This window comes from Hevea brasiliensis, chromosome 7 (assembly GCF_030052815.1).
Source record: "Hevea brasiliensis isolate MT/VB/25A 57/8 chromosome 7, ASM3005281v1, whole genome shotgun sequence".
In the NCBI taxonomy this organism is placed as follows: domain Eukaryota; kingdom Viridiplantae; phylum Streptophyta; class Magnoliopsida; order Malpighiales; family Euphorbiaceae; genus Hevea; species Hevea brasiliensis.
This window is the reverse complement of record NC_079499.1, coordinates 5,342,780-5,365,016: the sequence shown is the minus strand read 5'-3', so window position 1 is coordinate 5,365,016 and position 22,237 is coordinate 5,342,780. Positions and strand designations below refer to the sequence as shown.

Genomic DNA, 22,237 nt, shown 5'->3' with positions numbered 1-22,237 from the left:
ACTGGTCATTGAATCAGACAAGTTCTTGGACTTATTTAGCTGCACAATAGCATTGCATGTCTCTTTGATGCAGTATATCCTCTCCAACAAGCAAATGAATAACACAGAGATAACCAGCTCCTTATCTCCACGAAATGGACTCAAATCCAACTTTTACAGACCATTTAATAGGATCCAACTTTCACAATAACAAATATACTTTCACACAATATATGACCATTAACACTCCATGTACACAATTTATAACTTCACAATCAAACCAATGTAGATAAAATGCCCGCAACCCTCTCACTTCATTCTCAATCAAACCTAGCACATTTATACACATTAAAAAAAAGAAAAAAAATCTCTATTTTCAAAATTCACTCTACAATGGACAACCGGAACTTAAAAAACCCAAATGAAGAAATTTAGCTATATACATCCATACCCGTTCAATCACCTCTCTCCTTATTTCCACCCACGAAGGCCACATTCAGAATCGCAAATCCCACAGATCCAAAAGGCAAAATTGCTTTTACGAGAATCAATAAACACCAATCCACCCTATACCGTACGATCTCCTATTAACATTATGTACATCAAATCACGCTAAAACATCGAAATTAACAGAAAGAAATGCGCGTACATATATATACATAAAAAAGAAAAAAAAATTAAAATACCTGATTCTTAATTTCTATATCTATCGCTCTCTATGTATTAACAGTGGATGTAATGAGCCTCAGAGCTGCCATTGCTGGAACTGCATGGGAAGTAATGGATTGGCAGGATCGAAACAGAAGAAGGGAGAGGACATGGAATCCGAAATTTTGTTGAAAGGGGCAAGGGAAAGAATAGAGGAGAAGAGAAAAGAGCGAGGCTTACGCCTGGAGGAGGATCAACATCTCTCGGGTATGGGGATTGAGAGGAGAGCGACATTGCCGAGAAATCAGCGGCATCGACACTAGAGAAATTAAAAATCCCTCTTTTTTTAACTGTAACCGATTAAAATTATATTATTTTTGTGAATTTCTATTGCTTGTTTATTATTCTCTCTCCTACGTGGACTCCGCTTGTTCGAAGTTTGAATTTATTACCCTCTCAAATTTGAAACTGAAAATATTAAAAAAATAACAATTAATTAAAAATAAACAATAATGCTGGAAAGTGGAAGCTTTAGAACGACCAGACATGTACGAGGTAGTTCCACATGTACATATAGCAACACGTCATCATCCACTGCCACATATTATGCTGGCTCGCCTTTTGGGCTCGCTGCTGTGAGCTATATGAGCGACACTATTTAATTAAAATAGAATAAATTAAATTAAATAATTTAAATTTTGTAATTTAATTTAATTTTTAAAATAATTTAATTATTTGATTTTAGAGATTAAAAATTTTAGTTATTTTAATTTAATTAGATTTAAAAAAATCGAATAAACTGAATATAATTATTTTATTTATTTTTAAATTAATTTATTTTTATTAAAAATTTATAAATTTTATGTAATTTTATATATATATATATATATATATATATATATTATTTAATTTCATTGATTAATAGTTACTAAATTCAAATTAAGATCAAAATCATATTAAATAACTTAAAAATCAAATTTAAATTATAAAACTCATCAAAATTCAAAATCGATCAGTTTTAACCGAACCAAATCAAAATAGAAAGGTTTGGTTCAATTCAATTTTTCTTTCATTTCAGTTTTATTTTGTTTATAAATATAATGATTCGGTTAATTTAATTTTAATAATTTAATTCAATTTGATTTAATTTGAACCGAATGTTTAGCTTTAATGAGTCCAAATGCTATCAAATAAACTTGATTTAAGATATGTAAAAATTATTTTTTTAATATTTTAAATGTTATTAAAAAATTATTTAAAAAATTATTTATTATTTTAATAATTTTATGAATAAAAATTATTAAAATTAATTTTAAATTATTTATTAATACTTATTAATTAGTAATGCCAAATAAATTTTTAATAATTAAAAAAACATACATTCATTTACTATAATTAAAATAAAAAAAAATAAAAATCAATAAAAATATTAATTTAATTGACAAAACTCATTCAATACTCTTATTAAATTGAGAATTTTATATCTCATCAACTGTCCCTTTCAATAGGGATTTACAAACTCTACCATAATTATCAAAGATTTTTATGGATCGCTCACTTACGTTTTTCACACTCCACTTTGCTTCATTAATGTAATACTGCTTGCTTAGCCTACTCTCCTCCACATATCCAATTGTCCTCATCATATCTCCCTCCAAACAAGGGAACAATTCTTCTTATTTTATGTTAAAATTTCAATTTGAGTTTTTATTTTTTCACATTAATTTTTAATGTGATCATTAATATTTTTTCATATTTACATGTATAAGTTATAAACATTTATAAAAAAAAAATAAAAATAAAATATTATTTTATTTTTTAAAAAAAATCTGATAATGATACATTTTCAGTCAATTTAAATTTGACCACCCTTGGTTCGGTTGCAATTTCAATTTAGACCGATCCCATTTCAATCTGATTCGAATTTTGAATTGGACCGAAATGGGTCTTAGCCAAATCGATCCAATTTTTTTATTCTTCTCTTCCCATTTTTAAACTCTTGTGAACTTAGCTTCTGAACTCTCCTTTCGACTCTTGTTTTATGAAATCAAACGTCAAAGATCAAACTCAGCTTACGTTCTTTCTCTTTCTTTCACTGTTATATTCTATCTTCTCCCATTCTCTTCTCGATCATTTTTTCCACTCCTTTTAAAGCTCTTTCTTTCTGATCAAAACCTCCTCTATCATTTTGTGTCACAGTACCAGAGCAAGATTGTTTCCTTGTTTATTCTGTTCAAGAAAGTTCTACAGTTCTCAAGCCTTAGGAGGCCACCAGAATGCTCACAAGAAGGAGAGAAACGCAGCAAGAAAGGCAAAAATAGCATCTGAATATGCTCCACCAACATAACTACCAATGGTTTTTGCACCAAGTCATCATAATTCAGGCCTATTACATCCTTCAATGTACGTAACTGCCCATGCAGCCACCCTGCAGTGTTATACTAGCCACCAGTTCTTGATAGTTTTGGATCAAGTGGTGCACCCAGGTTCGATAATGGACTGTTTTATGGTGGGAGTAGCTGTTCAGGGCATAGCAGCAGGTTTCATCAATGTGAAGAAGAAGAGCAAAGTTTCTGCAAAGAAGCAAAAGATTCAATGGCTTCAATGGTTTATGTGGGCTCTGCTTATAATCCCATCATATTTTATCATGAGTTCCCAAGGCCTACCTTTTTCTATTTGAGGCCCATGCATAGGGTCCAACAATGCTCTATTTGCTTGATTTTCCTTCAACTTCTGAAATTCAATCATTTTTTTTCAAATGCTCAACAAGCAATCCTTTGTCCCTCGAGAAGGCCCATTGCTGTAGGCTCTGGGGGAGGGAGCGATTGCAGTAATTGGGCTACTCCAAATCCAAAGCCTTTGAATGCCACAATCCACATTACAGAAGCACAATGCAGTTAGCACGAAATTAAAGTCACATGGAGTGGGCAATGTTAGCCATTAACGATCAAACATTATCCATCAGTAATTAACAATTAAATGACAAAATTTTGATATATATATATATAAATAATGATTTTGAGCCATGAGATTATAATTTTAAATTATTTTATTTTGCAAAGCTGATATAAAAATCATATTTAGTAGAACAATTAAACTATAAAAGTGTATAAATGTCCAAATTAATTTCAAATTCTTTAATTTAATTTTAGAATGAATTACTTGTTTTTAACTAATTTTAAAAAATAAATTTAATTAGGAAAATAAAAGTTGACCTGTAATTAATGATTTGGATAGAAGTTATATAAAATTAGAGAATAATAAATAAAAGTGGACCAATAATAATATAAAAATAAAAAATTGGAAGAGAATCATAGACATGTAGATAGATAGATAGATAATCCTCTAAATATGGAAAGAGGGATTGCCAGTAATGAGAGAGAGTTGCTTATCAAAATAATAATAATAATAATGAGTGAGAGTTGGCATTTGGTTTGGTGATGAGCAAAGAAAGGACATCCCACAAACATTTGCACATGAATGATAAAAATTCTTATTTACATCAGAGAGTATATACATTTAAATAATTAAAAATTAAAAAATTATATTTTATAATGGAATCAGTGTTTATTTGCTAAAGAAGAACCAAGCTTCCTCATCTTAAGCTTCAATACCATCATTCTTAATTTATACATGAGAATATGAACTAATTTGGACAAGAATAATAATTGCTATAATTATGCTACACAAATCTCCTATAATCATGCTGATTGCTGTAATTATGTTACACAAATCTCCTATAATCATGCTGATTGCTGTAATTATGCTAACACTTAAGATCAGTTTCTCAATCTGTTTGGAAGAGTATATGGGGGCTGTCAGTTCCACCAAAAATACCAAAAATTTTATGGAGAGCATGCAACAATTCTATTGCCTCGAGGGTAAATTTATTTAAAAGAATGTGTCCTTCTTCACCAACATGTTTGTTATGTAATTGTCAAGAGGAGTCTTTGGAACACATCTTATTTTTTTGTCCTCATACCAAAGCTGTCTGGTTTGGTGCTATGGGGTTCTATGCAAAAGAAGTGGGGTTTAGCTCTTTCTCGGATTGGTGTCAACGTATCCAGAATTTTTTTCATTCGACTGATAAAAGAGTGTTGAAGCTTGCCAGTTTCCTATGCTGGCAAATTTGGAAGGCACGCAATCGGGCCATCTTCAATTCAGCCCCTCCAAATCCTTTTTTGACATTCCGCAAAGCTCAGAATGGCCTTGATGAGGTAAACTCCCTTGCATTATCGCAACAGATTTCTATGCCCACCCCTTCTATGTTGCATAGTCAATGTTGGTCTCCCCCTCAATTGGGAGTTTATAAAATCAATGTAGATGGTTCTTTTGATTATAAATCTTTTGCCGCTGGAATTGGTTGCTTAGTCAGGAATTCAGAGGGTAGAATGCTGGATGGAAGTAGTGCTTCTTTCTCTAGTTTATCCCCCTAACTGCAGAAGGGGAAGCAATCAGATATGCTATTAAAATAGCCATTAGAAGGGATTTCATCCCATATTCAATTGAGACGGATTCAAAGCAAATGGTGCAGATTCTCAAATCTCCACGTGTATTCCCCTTGGGAAGTGCAAGCTATAGCTCAAGACATTAGAAGGCTTTTGTCTTGCCATCCTCCTATTGAAATTGTTTGTATTCCTAGAACTGCTAACAGGTCTATTAATTGGGTTGCTAATATGGCCAGGATGAAAACTCTACCTCCTTGCTGGGTTGGTTATCCCCCAATTCAATTATCATCCCAATTAGCAGAAGATAGTTTGTATTCTTGTATTTCTTGGATGATAGTGTTTCTTATTGATAAAAAAAACAAAAAAAGACGTTAATTTGGTTGATAAGTACTCTCATTAAATTGAGTCTTAAATATTATCAATTGTCCCGTTCAATAGCGATATGTATACTTCACTATAATTTATAAAAGATTTTTGCCGATCGCTCACTTACGTTTTTCACACTCCACTTTTCTGCATTAATGTAATACTGCTTGCTTAGCCTGCTCTCCTCCACATATCCAATTGTCCTCATCGTATCTCCCTCTGAATAAGGGAACAATTCTTCTTATTTTTACGGTAAATTTTCAATTTCAGTTTTTTTTTTTCACATTAATATTTTTAAATTTTTTAGCTAAATTGTTTAGTTCCCATCATTTTAACACATTTTCCCTTTATATTTTTTCATATTTACATATATAAGTTATAAACATTTATAAAAAAAAAATACATATAAAAAAGTTTTTAAAAATAAAATAATATTTTATTTTAAAAAAATAAAACAAAATTTGATAATGATACATTTTCTGTCAATTCAAATTTGACCACCTTTGGTTCGGTTGCAATTTCAATTTAGACCGATCCCATTTCAATCTGATTCCAATTTTGAGTTGGACCGAAATGATCTAGCCGAATCTATCCAATTTTTTTTCTTATTTTCTTTCTCTTTCTTTCACTGTTATATTCTATCTTCTCCCATTCTCTTCTTGATCATTTCTTCCACTCCTTTTAAAGCTCTTTCTTTCTGATCAAAACTTCCTCTATCATTTTTGTCACAGGCATGGAAATTGAAGAAAAGGTTCATAGAAGAGGACAGTACCAGAGCAAGATTGTTTCCTTGTTTATTCTGTTCAAGAAAGTTCTACAGTTCTCAAGCCTTAGGAGGCCACCAGAATGCTCACGAGAAGGAGAGAAACGCAGCAAGAAAGGCAAAAATAGCATCTGAATATGCTCCACCACCATAACTACCAATGGTTTTTGCACCAAATCATAATTCAGGCCTATTACATCCTTCAATGTACGTAACTGCCCATGCAGCCACCCTGCAGTGTTATACTAGACATCAGTTCTTGATAGTTTTGGATCCAGTGGTGCACCCAGGTTCGATAATGGACTGTTTTATGGTGGGAGTAGCTGTTCAGGCCATAGCAGCAGGTTTCATCAATGTGAAGAAGAAGAGCAAAGTTTCTGCAAAGAAGCAAAAGATTCAATGGCTTCAATGGTTTATGTGGGCTCTGCTTATAATCCAATCATATTATATCATGAGTTCCCAAGGCCTAGCTTTTTCTATTTGAGGCCCATGCATAGGGTCCAACAATGCTCTATTTGCTTGATTTTCCATCAACTTCTGAAATTGAATCATTTTTATTCAAATGCTCAACAAGCAAACCTTTGTCCCTCGAGAAGGCCCATCGCTGTAGGCTCTGGGGGAGGCAGCGATTGCAGTAATTGGGCTGCTCCAAATCCAAAGCCTTTGAAAGCCACAATCCACATTACAGAAGCACAATGCAATTAGCGCAAAATTAAAGTCACATGGAGTTGGCAATATTAGCCATTCACGATCAAACATTTGATATGTAAAATTAAATTATTTTATTTTGCAAAGCTGATATAAAAATCATATTTAGTAGAACAATTAAACTATAAAGGCGTATAATTTTCCAAATTAATTTCAAATTCTTTAATTTAATTTTAGAATGAATTACTTGTTTTTAACTAATTTTGAAAAATAAATTTAATTAGGAAAATAAAAGTTGACTTGTAATTAATGATATTGGATAGAAGTTACATAAAATTAGAGAATAATAAAATAAAAGTGGACCAATAATAATATAAAAATAAAAAATTGGAAGAGGTCAATCATAGACATCCCACAAACGTTTGCACAGGGATGATGAAAATTTCTTACTTGCATAAGGGTGTATAAATTATTTAATTAATTAAAAATTAAAAAATTATATTTTATAATGTGATTTATTTTATTTTATAATAAGATTCATTATATTTATAGTAAAATTTATTATTATTTTAATACTATGCCAATTATTTATTAAATGAATGTGTATACGTCCTGATGTATGCAAGAAGTTGTCTGTGTATAATTCCTTTTTATCTAACCGTGAGGGTTGAGCTGCATACTCTACAAAAATAGAAAGACAGACGTGAATTTGGAAATGGTTTTTGGTGGCAAATTTTGTTTATGATTCTTTCTAGTCTCTTTTTATTTCTTCAAGAGTTGATAGCTTAATTATGCAAGTAAGAAAGCAGAAAAAGAAATATATATATATATATATATATATATATATATATATATATATATATATATATATATATATATATATATATATATATATATAAGAGAAAGAATGACAAACAGAATGTGGAGAGATTGATTGCACTCTTCATGGCACTGATGTTGCTTTCTAATCTCTATCGTTAATAATTGGTCGTCAAAATAATGAAAAATTAACAGAAAGATTGGCGAAAAGACTTTTAGTTTGATGAAGTCAAAATAAATCATAGAATATATATGTTATTATTATTATTATTATTATTATTATTATTATTATAAATTACATTTATCTTTTAACTCATTGAATTAGGCTTAATGCTGCTCACATTGAAAAGATTTTATTATTGGGGTAAAGTGCTCATAGTAGAAATTTTTCCATTAATAAGGATTGAACACTCGATTTTACTTAAAAGATATAGAATCCTTCATTACTTACACTGATCTTATGGTACAAAATATGTGTTAATTTTAATATAATTCAGAGATAAAAATAATAATTTATCCTATTTTTTTAATAGGACAAAGTTACATCACAATTTAATTGGGTTTAACATATTTATAAATCGATGTAAGCAGATTCAATTCGACTCATTCGGATGTATTATGGAGTTGTGTTATTGGTAGGGCTAATTGTTCCACTGCCCAAAAGTCTAATTTGGTTCAAGTAATTGAATAATATATATATATATATATATATATATATATATATATATATATATATATATATATCACTTCTTTTATTTTGGTGTTTTGGTTGTTGATCTTCAATTTTAAAAAATTAAATAAAGAAATTATGGATATTGTGGTCCTGAAAGCATGCCATGTGAACATAGGTCTCTCTTATGTCTTTTGATGAATGTAGTCACAAGCAAGAAACAACACATAATATTTTATATGGTTAATAAAATAAATTTATTTAAATATTTTATAAAAAAAAAAGATAATATGACATATCTAAGTAATTATTTATCTAAGTAATTATTTCACTCTTATTAATTAACTGTATATTTATATATAAAAAAGGTAAATATTATTCCTACTAAATACCTTTTTCTTTTCAATCGGAATAAAATGATATTATGGCCAACTTTTTTTTATATTATATTAAATTTAATTTTTCAATCCAATTAAAAACAAAATATTCATATCAAAATTTTGTAAGAAAGAAAAACTTTTATCATCATGCCAAAAAACTTAATTTGTTAGTAGAGGTGCAATGCTAATTTTTTATAGGGATTTAGATTCGCTAATTTATTCTTACTTAGTGCCAACATTTGAACATTTTAGATCCTATTTAGAGTCGCCCAGCATTTATCAGGAACTTAAACCCATGAACTCAACTAGGGGTAAGCACTATTCGGTTTAAATTGAAAAACCGAATCGAATTGCCTTAATTCGGTAATTCAGTTTGGTTTTTGATATAATTTGGTTCGGTTCATTTTTGTATTTTAAAAATTTAAATTATTTTAGTTCAGTTCGGTTTTAGAGAAAAATTTCTGTTTGAACCGAACCGAACTGAATAATATTTTTTATTTTTGAATTAATTTATTTTTATAGGGAATTTATGAATTATATATATATAATTACATATAATTCATATATATTGCTTAATTTCATTGATTAATGGTTATTAGGTTAAACTAAGGTTAAAATCAAACTAAATAACTTGAAAATAAAGTCAAAATTAAAAAATAAGTAAAATTCATAATCGATCGATTTGAACCAAACCGAACCAAAATAGAGTGGTTCGGTTTGATTCGATTTTTCATTTATTTCGGTTCGGTTCGGTTCTAAAATATAGTAATTTAATTTGAAATTTTAATTCGGTTTGATTTGATTTGAACCGAATGCTCGCCCCTAACCTCAACTCTAATACTAATTATAATATCGAATGCTTGCTATCGTGTTAAAAGCTTAAATAATTAGTAGAGGTACAACTGCAATCCCTTATAAAATAACAACTCAAGCGCCATGAGTCAAAAAAATCTAAGCAGAATATTGGTTCACTAAGTTATCCCATTTGGTGCCAACACTTTTTTTTTTTTTTTACCAATGGATTGACTAGCAAGGTGTTGCTTGAAACCCTAAATATTTGGATGGTTTTAATATATAAACCATCGTAAGGGATTGATTGATTTCTTTAGCTTTTGGCAATGGGAATATTTCTTTCTTCATGCATATATAAATTAATTAAAGGGGTAGAGAAGGTTTGAGAATAAGAAACTAGCTAGCTAGCTAGCTAGGTTTAGCCATCCTTAATACTCATTAATTAGATTCTTGACATATGGCTAATATGCATAATTATTTTTCAAACTCCTAATTAAACCCGGCTGGCATGTGAAAATAATTAAAGGAATTTTACATAGTAGTATTAAGCTATTAGCCACATGCCATGCCCATAAAACTATGAACTAAAAGAGCTTCCATGCATTTCTTATTACCAAATTAACAAAGTTAGAAGCTTTACCCTTTATAAACTATTTAAAATTTTAAGTAATTACATGTTTAATTAAAGTATTTATAAGTGATTGATAAGTAATTAATTTAATAAAATTAAAAATTAATATAATAAAATTATTTTTCACGAAACAAACGAGTTTAAAAAAAAAATTAATTAGACATGTCCACCTTGCATGTGACATAAGGATTACACAACACATATTAGGAGCATGCAAGGGTTGGGTGATCCAAGCAGTTAAGTTAGGTTGGCGTTAGTAAAACACACAAGAGTCTATAAGTATAATGATATGTAACTTAAAATCTTGACTAATTTGAACCAACCTAATTAATAATTTGCCTGTGGCAGTCAATTCCAACCCAAACAATAAGATTGCATGATTGTTTGTGCATCAAAGGCAGACACATTAATTTCCCACTAAATTTTGATCTTGAATTTGACTTGATTTTGTCAAACAAAGACAGTTTATTTCAAAGTCACCATCTTCATTCCTTTCTTAAGTGGGTTTAGGGAATGGACAGAGTGGAAGCATGTGGTTGGGGCAATTGAACCAACTGTGTGACCTCCTTGTCAAAATAGTTGCAAGAAAATTCCAAGTCACTATCTATTTTCTAACTAGCTGGCTTAGTTATAATGCTTTGTTTGGATTAAGGGAAATGGAGAGAAGAGAAAATAAAAGAAATTTGATTTCTCTCCGTTCCCTTGTTTGGACATCAAGTAAAAGAGAGAAAGAAAAAGAAATAAAAAGAAACGAGGAAAATGGAATTTCTCCTCTCATTTGCAATTAACCCATTCCATTTCTCTTCAAATTGGGGGGAAATAGAGAGAAATTGTAGTAATATACTAAAATATCATTTTACAACATAATAGACATAAGAAAAAAAAAAGGATATAATAGTTATTTTCTCTATTTTCTTTTGAGAGAGAAATTGCATCTCTTTCTAATTTTAATAATCTATCTAAACAATAAAAAGTAAATTAAATTTCTTTTCTTTTCTCTTAATTTCTCTTGTTTAATTTTTCTCTAATTCCCTTACACAATTAAAGATCCAAACATAGGGTAAGTGTTTGTTTCTTTACCATCTCTTATCTCTCTCTATCTTACCAAACATTTCATCTGATCATAGGAGTCTATAATTCGGCCTTTTAATATGGGATCTGATTCCCCTTTATTGCAAAGACAAGCTTTATGGTGGAAAGGGAACCAGCACTTGCTATGTGATATTGTTTTTGTGTCAAGTTAATAATGCTTGCTCTTTTCATTGCAATTAGTTGAGGAATCATAGATTAACCCACTTTACTATAATTGCCACAACCCTCTCATAACAATCCACCCACATGATATGATGATCCATGCTCTTTGTCACTCCATTTGCTTTTTGTCAATAGATAGAACATACATGCGGGTTAGTAATTTGTCAATAGATAGAACATACATACGGGTTAGTAATAAAAATAGATCGTTGTTAAAACTATAGCAATTTTAATAGAGTTTTTATTTCCATATAATAAAAAATATTAATTGTAACTTTAAATTTTAAATAAAAAAGTTCTGCATATCAAATCAAATTCTAATCGTAATTTGATTATAACTCGATTATGTGTTACTCACATTTGGCTATTTGTTTTAGTGTGGTAGCATCAATAAACCCAACAATGAAAGTATTATGAGAAATTCTTGCTTAGATCTGATCAATCATAAATCTAAGACACAATTATGTGAAATCCATATATTTAATTGGTGAGTCATACCATATATCTTGTATTTTGGGTTTATAAAATTCAAGTACTCTTGAGTTTTAAATGTAACAGATGCAATATTTCTTATAAAGAAACCTACCTACAACATAATTTAGACAGGGGCAAGAAATTAATACAGATGTGGGATATGCTACAGAACGCATTAAACAGTGGCGTAAATTAAGCAGAAACTGAAGATGAAGAAGATCAATTATCAAATCCCTCCCTTGATTGGCGGTGACTAGCCATGTGACTTTCTTCCTCACCTAAACCCATCCTCCCCCAACCCCAAATTTAATTCAATTCCAATATTATTTATTTATTTATAATTCAATTCAACTGTCTGATATTGAATTTGATTGAACGAAGGAAGTTGGTCGGATGCGTAAACTTCAAATTATTCAGTAATAAATTCAGGAATAGATGGTTGAACAAATACCGGAAAATATTGTCATCAGCTACTTTTGTTCATTACTTGTTAGGCAAAGCCTCAGTCACGAAGTAATTGGTTTCTACTATCTTCCCCATTTCTCATATATCAATACAACTGAAAGGGGAGAAGCATTGACGGATGTACTTACTAAAATGAGGGTCAATTGATCTCTTTTTTTTCTATTAAAATACTTTTATATATATGTTAGATTAATCTCTGATAAATTTAATTATTGAACTTTTTTTTAATAATAAAAATATTTCTGTAAATAATAAATCAATTGACACTCTTTTTATTAAAAATGAAAAAAATTTTCTATGTTGATCCCAGATTTTTTTTTTTTTTAGTATCCATTGGAGAGAAGAATATGACTTTTGATATATGATAAGTGAGATATGTCCTTATACTTATAGGGGCACAAATTTCATTTCGCAGTAGTATTTCCAGGGAGTAAATGAGAAAGAGGTTGACTAGAAATTGCGCAAATGGCCCAATAAGTGGAGCAAGCAACGAAGAGGAACACAGAAATGGGAAATATATCACAATTAATAAGAAATGACCTCTAGACAACCTCTGGTATGTTTTTTGACTTGCTCATGCAAAAGGTTAAACGAAATACACTTGCTCATAATATAATGGCCCGGCCCACTAGTGATATTGTCCGTTCTGGGATGAAGAGCTCACGGTTTTAAAATGCGTCACTAGGGGTTATGAACTACCAACATATAAACCCAGCATCTCTCCCGTGTTTTACCCATGTAGGATTTGCCTAGGGTGTTACAATCCACCCCCCTTATGGGACTCAGGGTTCTCGCTGAGGTTTGCTCCCGTGTTTTACCGATGTAGGATTTGCCTAGGGTATTACAATCCACCCCCCTTATGGGACTCAGGGTTCTCGCTGAGGTTTGCCTCACCATCGTTCAAGGTTGCACGTGAAGCAGCTCTGATACCACAAATGTAATGGCCCGGCCCACTAGTGATATTGTCCGCTCTGGGCTGAAGCCTTTACGGTTTTAAAACGCGTTACTAGGGGTTACAAACCACCAACTTATAAACCCAGCATCTCTCCCGTGTTTTGCCGATGTGGGATTTGCCTAAGGTGTTACACATAAACTCATTTTTCTTGATTTTTGTTTTCTTTTTTTAAAAAAATATGGACAGTCTATAATGATCTCAAGAAAGAATTTTGCTTCCATACGAAGAGCCATTAATGCAAATAATGACAAAATGCATCAGGCTTGCGTTATCCTCGTCTATTTAATTATGGGGAAGGTAATTAATCAAATAGCTTTCTAAGCATTTTCTTGAGATCAATTGTGACTTGTGAGATAAGCATACAGTCTTAGCACATGAACTCCAGAATTTGATGGCAGGGCTTATAAGGGAGTGAAATAAGCCAGCTTTTTGGTAGCAATACCCAAACTAAAAGACAATGTTGCTTTTCCCTCACTTTAATGCATGAATAGGCAGCAAAAATAGCAGCCAGCTATCCTTTGTGGGTCAATCCAAAATCTAGCTTGCACCTCAAGTGATTGGTTGATGTTGTATTCTTGTGGGTTCCATCTTTAATTTTTATCCATCAAGAATAAGCTTCATAAAGGGACACTAATAACTAGGGCAGAAGGATATAATTAGTGGGTGGCAAATTTATTTAATACAATGGTTATATATATATATATATATATATATATTTTTTTTTTTTTTTTCCTTACAGCTTTTAGTTTTGATGGTTGGGTTGCACTTGCATAATATAATAAAATTTAACAATATGGGTCTTATTATGCCAAGGGAATCACCGCTTAATTTTGATGATTACAGCCATTATTACTGTGTTGAAAGAAATTAATTACAGCACCGTTGTGGACAGAAATTCTCATGATTGTGAGCATAAGTGGCCATTGAAATTGCCTACTTGGTTCTTGCCTATTTTTGATCATCACTAGTAAGGCAATAACCAGGCATTATAATTATGTTATGTGGAAGGAAGTCAACCTCGTCTATCAGGTTTGATAGAATTGAAAAGATAGATTTAATATAATATATTAAGTTATAATAATAATTATATAATATAATTAATTATATTTAAAGTAACGTAATAATCGTTACATATAAAAATAAATGTAATCATAATTATTTATTTTAATTTTTTTATTTATTATCAATATTATCATTACCACTATTATTCAACTACCACTATTACTATCATCACTACTCTTCTTTTATCATCACTATCACTACCATTGCCATCACCATTCTATTATCACCATCGCTATTGCCATCGATCACTTGATCATCGTTGTCACTTAGCTATTATCACTTCTATCACTACTTGGTCACTGCTACTATCACTGCCTCATATTGCCACCACCACCATCACCATCAAATTATCGCTGTTATCTCCACCTTCACCACTTAGCTATCCCTACCACTCAATTTACCGATCACTATAATCATTACCCCTTATTATTAATATTATAAATCAATTAAATATTAAAATTATAAATATGATTACATTATACTACTTATATTTTTATTTTACAATCAAATAGATAAATGTAATAATTACATTATATTATAATTTAATTATATTACATAATTGATTATATTGCATTACATTACGCTATATCAAATATAAATTAAAATTAATTTTAAAGAATTAGTTAAATTATATACATAATTAATTTAGCTTTAATTAAAATTTGATTAATAAAACTTCATAATTTTGAATATGGTTGCAGTATCATTAAACCAAAATCATTTTCTAACCCAATTAAAAAGGTAAAACAGTGAAAGGTGAATAGTTTGTAACAAAATTCTGTGGAAGAAATATAGCATCTTTATTCATTAAGCTTAAAATTTGACCTTTGACATAAAGAAATGTGTTGTATTTTCCAGCTTCATATTGCAAGTTCTGTTCATTTCTACATGTGGATATATTTATGCAAGCCCTATTATATATAGAGTTAAAGCTTATGATCAGATGGTGCAAGAGACACTTGTGGACCAGTCCACAGTCACATATACATACATGCTATGGGCACTATCACTATTGGATGTCCAATCATATGGTTTTAACATCATCTGGGTTCCCACCTTCAACCCTGATTTTTCTGATTGAGACCCTTTTGATCCTAGATGCGCAAGAGCAATTACCCAAAAAACCGGTGACCTTGGAGATTAGACAATCGTTTCACCGTACTTATTAGAAGGGCACCTGTCAATGACGTACATTTTATAATTCAGACAAATCGTGCACTGACCGTAATTTTCAATTGCATCGCCGCGTGGCTACGTGGCAAATAGAAACAGCGAGCATTAGTTTCACCGTCAATTGCGAGTACGGATACTCCTCCCAAAATAAACAGGCTGACATGGCCGCGGTGGTCTGGGGATGGAAGACGAGCGGAGCAGGGAATGGTTTAGGTAAGCTGTCAGATGCGAGATGGTCAGGCACGTGAGTTACCGACACACATGAGACGTGAGAGAGTTAAAGCTTAAACGGAGGGAATAGCTCTTTGGAGAGAGAGAGAGAGAGAGAGAGTCAGTTAGTGGCGGTTAGAAAGGTGGTGAGGTGGTTAAATATGGTTAGTGTTGAGGTTAATTGACTTAACCTGGGTTAAAAGAAAGAGTTAAACGAAGTTAGGCAAGAGTTAGGCCTGTGCCTGGTTTTGGCTATAAAAAGGCTGCTTAGAGAGCTCTTCTTTGACTCATATCATTCATTGTCTTTCCTGATTCTTAGACAGGGAAACTAACAGAGCAATTTACTCTGATAATAGAGAGAGAAAAAAGGAAGAATACCAAACAGAGAGAGAGAGAGATTTCAAGCAACAATGGCGGTTTCGCTGAGATGTTTTTGTATATGCACATTGATGATTATTGTCCTGTTCGTTAGAGTGAAGGCATCAACGGAGAAGAGCCAGCTGAAATCGAGGTACATTTTAAGCAATCATGTCCTCTGTACAGCGTAGTGTTCTCATTGAGAAACAGAGTTTCTCTTTTGAGTCTGAGAAGTAGTGTTTTGACCTTTTCATGATAGAATTCTCTTCAATTTTTGTGTATCCGTCTATCGCTTCCGTCCGCAATTCGCACATTTTCTATCACAGTTTTCTTTCTGAAAAGCTCCATTTTACGCATTATATACTGCATTTACATAAATACTTCAGGAATGCTGTATTCTTATAACGTGGATTTGGTTGCATTGGCGTTTCTTTTCTCAGGTTGGAGGAAAAACAGCTGTTGCAGAGCTCCAAAAACTCATCAATGGCGAAGGACGGGTGAGTTACATGACAGTCAAGCTTCCAAATGGATCCTCATTGTAAAATTGGAGAACAGTGAAACCCGATCCGTTTGGTCAATTCCAGTCGGAATTATCTATCCGGACATTTTAAGCCACTGAGATCGGGATTAAAGAAAGACCCGAATCGTTAGTTCTTTTACATTAGTTTCTTAGAGTCCGTTGCTCTGTTCCCAATTCTCACTTAACTGTGACTCTGTGAGGTTGACTACGTTAGAATTTTCTATGTACGAAAATGTCCTTAAGAGTTAAGACTTCTTTCCCTCGTAGATCCTAGGAGCTAGGGCAAATTGCAGATTATAAAATTTTAAGGTTAATTAAGTCATTTAATAAGAACAAAGCTTTTGATAGAATTTTTTTTAATTATTTATTTACTTCCTTTTAAATTGTTCAGGTCAGGTGATGCATGGAATGAGCATGCTGTTGAGAATCCGGAAGAGATTGCTTCTACGGTTGTTGAGTGAGTTTTTCTTTTACTTTTCTTATTTTTTCTGTTGGTTATGATTTTATTGCACGTCAAATGTTTTTAATATTATCTCCTCTATACATTAATTGTTTGAAAAAAAGAGAGTTCACATGACTTTTATTATTTAATTCCTTAAATTGAAAAATTAAAAAAGAAAAATTAACTACTTGCTTTTTCTCCTGTGAGGGATTAAGAAGCCTTAAAATTATATAATAATGATAATGATATTTTTTTTTTTGTTTTTTACCGAGTCAGCTAGTGATGGAAAGATTTATATCTTATAAATATTAACTTTTTTAAAAATTTCCGAAGTATTAAAAAATATAATTCTTTCTTTTATATTTTATATTTATTTATACTTGGTAAATCGTGAAATTTAATTTTTTTTTTTTCAAAATTGTGAAATTTAAATTTAAAAGCCAGTAGGAAGAGATTAATATGAGAAAGCTTGATTGGCCTAAAACCCATTTTTTCAAATTCAGTATCCTCTTCCCTTTCTGCTCCGCTTTGATATGGAAATTTCACTCAAAAACCTCAGTCAAAAGGAATCAAAAGAAAAATGGGGCTAGATTGAGTTTTTTCCCGTGTAAAAAGTTAAATTCCATCCATGATAGTGTTCTTCTAGCCAAACTGGGGGCCTGTATAGACTAGATGGCCTATTTTAGGTCACATTGTAGATTCAGTTCTTAACATAGAGACAAATTTTACTTCCAAATGGATTTGTTCAACAGTACATGTTAGATAACAGGAGAATAGACGCCTATGCCAATCCTCTTTCAAAAGAATAGCTCCTCCTCCATATTTTATCAAAACAAAAAAAAAAACTATTTAGAATGGTAAAATCCAATGGGTTTTGACGTTTTGACGACCATGGTTAACATACATATTCCCTAGGTGGGTATGGCTACATGCATCTCCAATTAATGGTAAGTAAAGATCCTATATATTAATTATTGTCCATCCAAGTCTTTAATTAATAATTCGAAGGATTCAACCTTGTTCTCTACTGTTGCAGTGTCTCTACCTTTTAATTCTTCCGCCAGCCTACGCACATGCCCATGTCGTGAGATCCGCGCATCACGCCCTTAATTTATTTCTTGTCTTTTTCTTTCCCCTATCCAAATCTAATTCGCAGGTACATTAGTTTTACTTGTCATTCCCAATCGATCGACGTGTGTGTGACTTCGCATTTTGTTTTCCAAAATAACGTAATGCTCTTTTTAATTGCTTTTTTAAAGCTATCGTCTCACCGGACATTGAAGCTCGCTACTTTCTATGTTGGTTCATATTTTTGTTTGAACATATCAGAGAATATGCCATGCACGCTGCCTTTCTTGTTTACCGGATTGTATTATTAACATAGGCAATCCATTTCTGATTGTGTCAATCTTTCTTATTCGATTAGACATGATACTCTTTGGTATTAAGTTCTACCATCGATTAGACTCCTTAATTTCCCAAATTGTTTTCTAAATTCAATTGAAACTTTGATAATTTCATACATCGCCGTTTTTTACCCCAACTATGTGGGGTAGAGAACTTAATTCTTGCCCCCCTTCTCCAGCCTGTCCTGTCAAGGCATCAGCTGCAAACCACGAATACCAGATCTGGATTTATAAGACTTTAATCAGAATTCTTTCCGATCTAGCACTTCTCTATTGAAAGAACCAAGTTAATCGACATGCCCGCCATCGTGAACTCATTTATTGAACCTCCCTCCTCTCCTCTTTCTCCTTTAATTTTTATCGTTCACTGACATGCATAGTACTAGACGGGAATTAGTTTTCCACCTAGAGATGGCAATGTTATATCTGCAGAAGTCATAGTACATTATTATTGTTATTCTTGTAGTATCTAAATTCCTCTAATTATTATTAATTAAATAATAACCGAACTTGTTTCAATTTAAATATTTTAATTAATATTATATCCAAAATATATTTTAAAAAATATATTTTTTTATTGATAATTTATATTTTAAAATTTAATAATTCTAAAGAATTTAAATTTTGTTTATTTAAAATATAATATATAAAAATTTACTAAATATTATTATAAAATATATATTTATATTTAATTAATTATTTATATAAATATATTTAAATAATATGAGTATTCCATATATAAAATATAAATTTAATATAAGAGCATTAATTTTTAAAATTCAAATCCTTTTCAAACCCATTTATATATTATTTGAATCATTTCGATAGAGATGAGGATGTTGCCATCCTATATTCCACACTTTCATTTATTTATTAAACAATTTCATTTATTTATTGCAGTAGAAATGTAGTAGGAAAAGAAATATAATTTTCAGTATGGAATGTACACATCTACCCGTGTGCATCTTCCACAGTATGTCACGTGGCCTACATCTTGATGTGGGACATCACGCTTTAATCTGCAAATGACTAATTTTATCACAATAATTGTGATAACAATATCACATGTTTTTGGGTTTCTGATTTTACCAGGAGCATACGCAACAGCACAACAAGAAGGAATTTAGGATTCTTCTCCTGTGTGACGGGCAACCCAATTGATGATTGTTGGAGATGCGACCCCAATTGGCAGCGAAACAGGAAACGTCTTGCTGACTGTGGGATTGGTTTTGGACGCAATGCCATTGGTGGTCGCGACGGCAGATACTATGTCGTGACCGACCCTCGAGATGATGACCCTGTTAATCCAAAACCTGGCACTCTCCGCCACGCTGTTATTCAAGAAAGACCTTTGTGGATTGTGTTCAAGAGGGACATGGTGATCACTCTTAAGCAGGAGCTTATTATGAACAGTTTCAAGACTATTGATGCCCGTGGGGTTAACGTCCACATTGCCAATGGAGCTTGCATTACTATCCAATTTATCACAAATGTCATTATTCATGGTCTCCATATCCATGATTGCAAGCCTACTGGCAATGCCATGGTTCGTAGCTCTCCTACTCATTATGGATGGAGGACGATGGCTGATGGAGATGGGATTTCCATTTTTGGGTCTAGTCATATTTGGATTGATCACAATTCTCTATCGAATTGCGCAGATGGGCTTATTGATGCTATAATGGGATCAACCGCCATTACCATTTCGAACAATTACTTCACCCACCACAATGAGGTCAACAATATTTCCCTTGGCATCAATTTTTGCTTAATGAGTGTGATTTATTTGTGCTATTTACAGTATGTACAAGTACTAAAGGTTTCTGCTTAAGCAATGGACAGGTTATGTTATTGGGTCACAGTGACTCCTACACAAGAGATAAGCAGATGCAAGTAACAATTGCCTACAACCACTTTGGTGAGGGTCTTATCCAGAGAATGCCAAGGTAAAGATATAATGGTATCCCTTTTTTGGTATTTTCATTATGAATTATTATAAGATAATTCAAGTCTGACTAGGCCAATTCATTAACCTTACAGGTGTAGGCATGGGTATTTCCATGTGGTGAATAATGACTATACACACTGGGAAATGTATGCCATTGGTGGAAGTGCCCAACCTACAATTAATAGCCAAGGAAACAGATATCTTGCCCCTGACAATGCTTTTGCTAAAGAGGTAATCAAATTAAAATCCTCTAGAAATATGATTTGCCTCTGATAATGGGGATGATATGATGGCAAAATTATAACAAGATTGAAAAGGACTTTTTTATTGTCAGGTGACGAAGAGGGTGGACACAGCAAATAATGTATGGACAAACTGGAATTGGAGATCAGAGGGAGATCTCATGCTAAATGGAGCCTACTTCACCTCATCAGGGGCTGGAGCTTCAGCCAGCTATGCCCGGGCTTCAAGCTTAGGGGCCAAGTCCTCTTCCATGGTTGGCGCCATTACTTCAAGTGCTGGTGCACTTTCCTGCCGCAGGGGTCGCCAATGTTAATTCTCAATCCCAAGTTCCCAGCATAAGGAGGGAAAAAAAAAAAATCAAAAGTTCTCTTCCCTTATCCATAAAGTTTGCAGCCATTCTCTGTTTCATCTTCCTCCTCTTCCTCTGTATTTGTCCCACTCAACCAAATATTTGGCAAGTGTACATTATATTACAGGTGCCATAGTGATGTCACACAGATACAGAAAATAATCCACTTGTCACCATTACCGACCTCGGCCTGCTTTAGATGCCGTAGTGTTGCTCACCATCTTCATCATTTTGTTCAACTTTCTGTTCCTCATAGAGGCAATTTGTCCATTTGCTCATCTGTACTATAATTTACGAATTCTCAATTCCGAGTAATGCAAAAATTTCATATCAAAAAGATAATGTTTAGCTCCAAATGTTCTTAGCTTTAATCATTTTGCCTCTTAATTAATTATGGGTTAGTCCTTCTCATCTCCTTTATAATTAATGGACACCCACCTTATTTCACATGATAGCATACATAATGCAATGATGCCTTTACCTTTTTCACTTCCACCTACAATTCTAAACAAAAACACTTATAATTACCTAGAGCATGCATAATTAACGTTTTGGTTATTGACAATTCCTCATTGCTTGCATGTGAAGTGGGGACACCAAAGGCATGTGATGCATTCTTCACCTACAAAACAGTGGCATTTTCTTGCCAACCTGTGAGTTGCAGTCTTGCAGATCATGTTACAAGGTACGACTCTCTGAGCCTTTGGATACGTATCACCTCAGAATTCCATGTGGATTAAGAAATGGCATAGCACACTTCATCTTCATCCCTCATAACCGAAAAATAAAATAAAATTATGAGTATAGCCAGACTTGGTTTAGATGATTAGCAAGTTGGCTGCTTTGCAATTTGGATTCTTCTATTTCTTATCATAGAACACCAAAAGGCTTCTTAGCGCACAAGACCCATAATCTCACGTTATGAAAATAAGTTGAAAGATAGAGTTCCCAGAGAAGCAAGGAATATTTTTGTTCTGGAATTTAATGGCATGTGTGTTTGCAGACATGTGCAGAGTCCGTATTGATGTAAAGGCAGATGCTATTCCAGTTCTTTACGCACCACCGGTTAGTTGAAAATTCCCATTTCCCCAGGCCATCTGGACTGTCTTCATACTTTCTGTACTTCAAAATCATTCTTTCCATAAATTCCTTTGCCCTTACCAGTCCAATTAGAGACCTTATATTGCACAAAGTACAAAGCACTCTTAAAATACTAAGTGCAAATCAGAATGAAA

General features: G+C 32.3%; 1 protein-coding gene and 1 long non-coding RNA gene across 2 annotated transcripts; one reads left to right on the top strand and one right to left on the bottom strand.

Annotated features, from left to right (window-relative positions):
* Positions 1 to 265: 265 nt before the first annotated feature.
* LOC131181488 (uncharacterized) lies at positions 266 to 1,024 on the bottom strand. The gene is made up of 2 exons (XR_009150009.1): positions 666 to 1,024; positions 266 to 563 (listed from the first exon to the last, which is right to left on the bottom strand). It is a non-coding gene; the product is annotated as an uncharacterized LOC131181488 (long non-coding RNA).
* Positions 1,025 to 16,018: 14,994 nt separating this feature from the next.
* Positions 16,019 to 21,373, top strand: LOC110649091 (probable pectate lyase 20). Its single transcript, XM_021803503.2, has 7 exons — positions 16,019 to 16,248; positions 16,535 to 16,591; positions 17,006 to 17,071; positions 19,555 to 20,197; positions 20,305 to 20,408; positions 20,503 to 20,641; positions 20,745 to 21,373. Exons 1-7 carry the CDS (start codon positions 16,148 to 16,150, stop codon positions 20,964 to 20,966), a joined length of 1,332 nt encoding a protein of 443 aa, XP_021659195.2. The 5' UTR covers positions 16,019 to 16,147; the 3' UTR covers positions 20,967 to 21,373.
* The last annotated feature ends 864 nt before the right edge of the window (positions 21,374 to 22,237 follow it).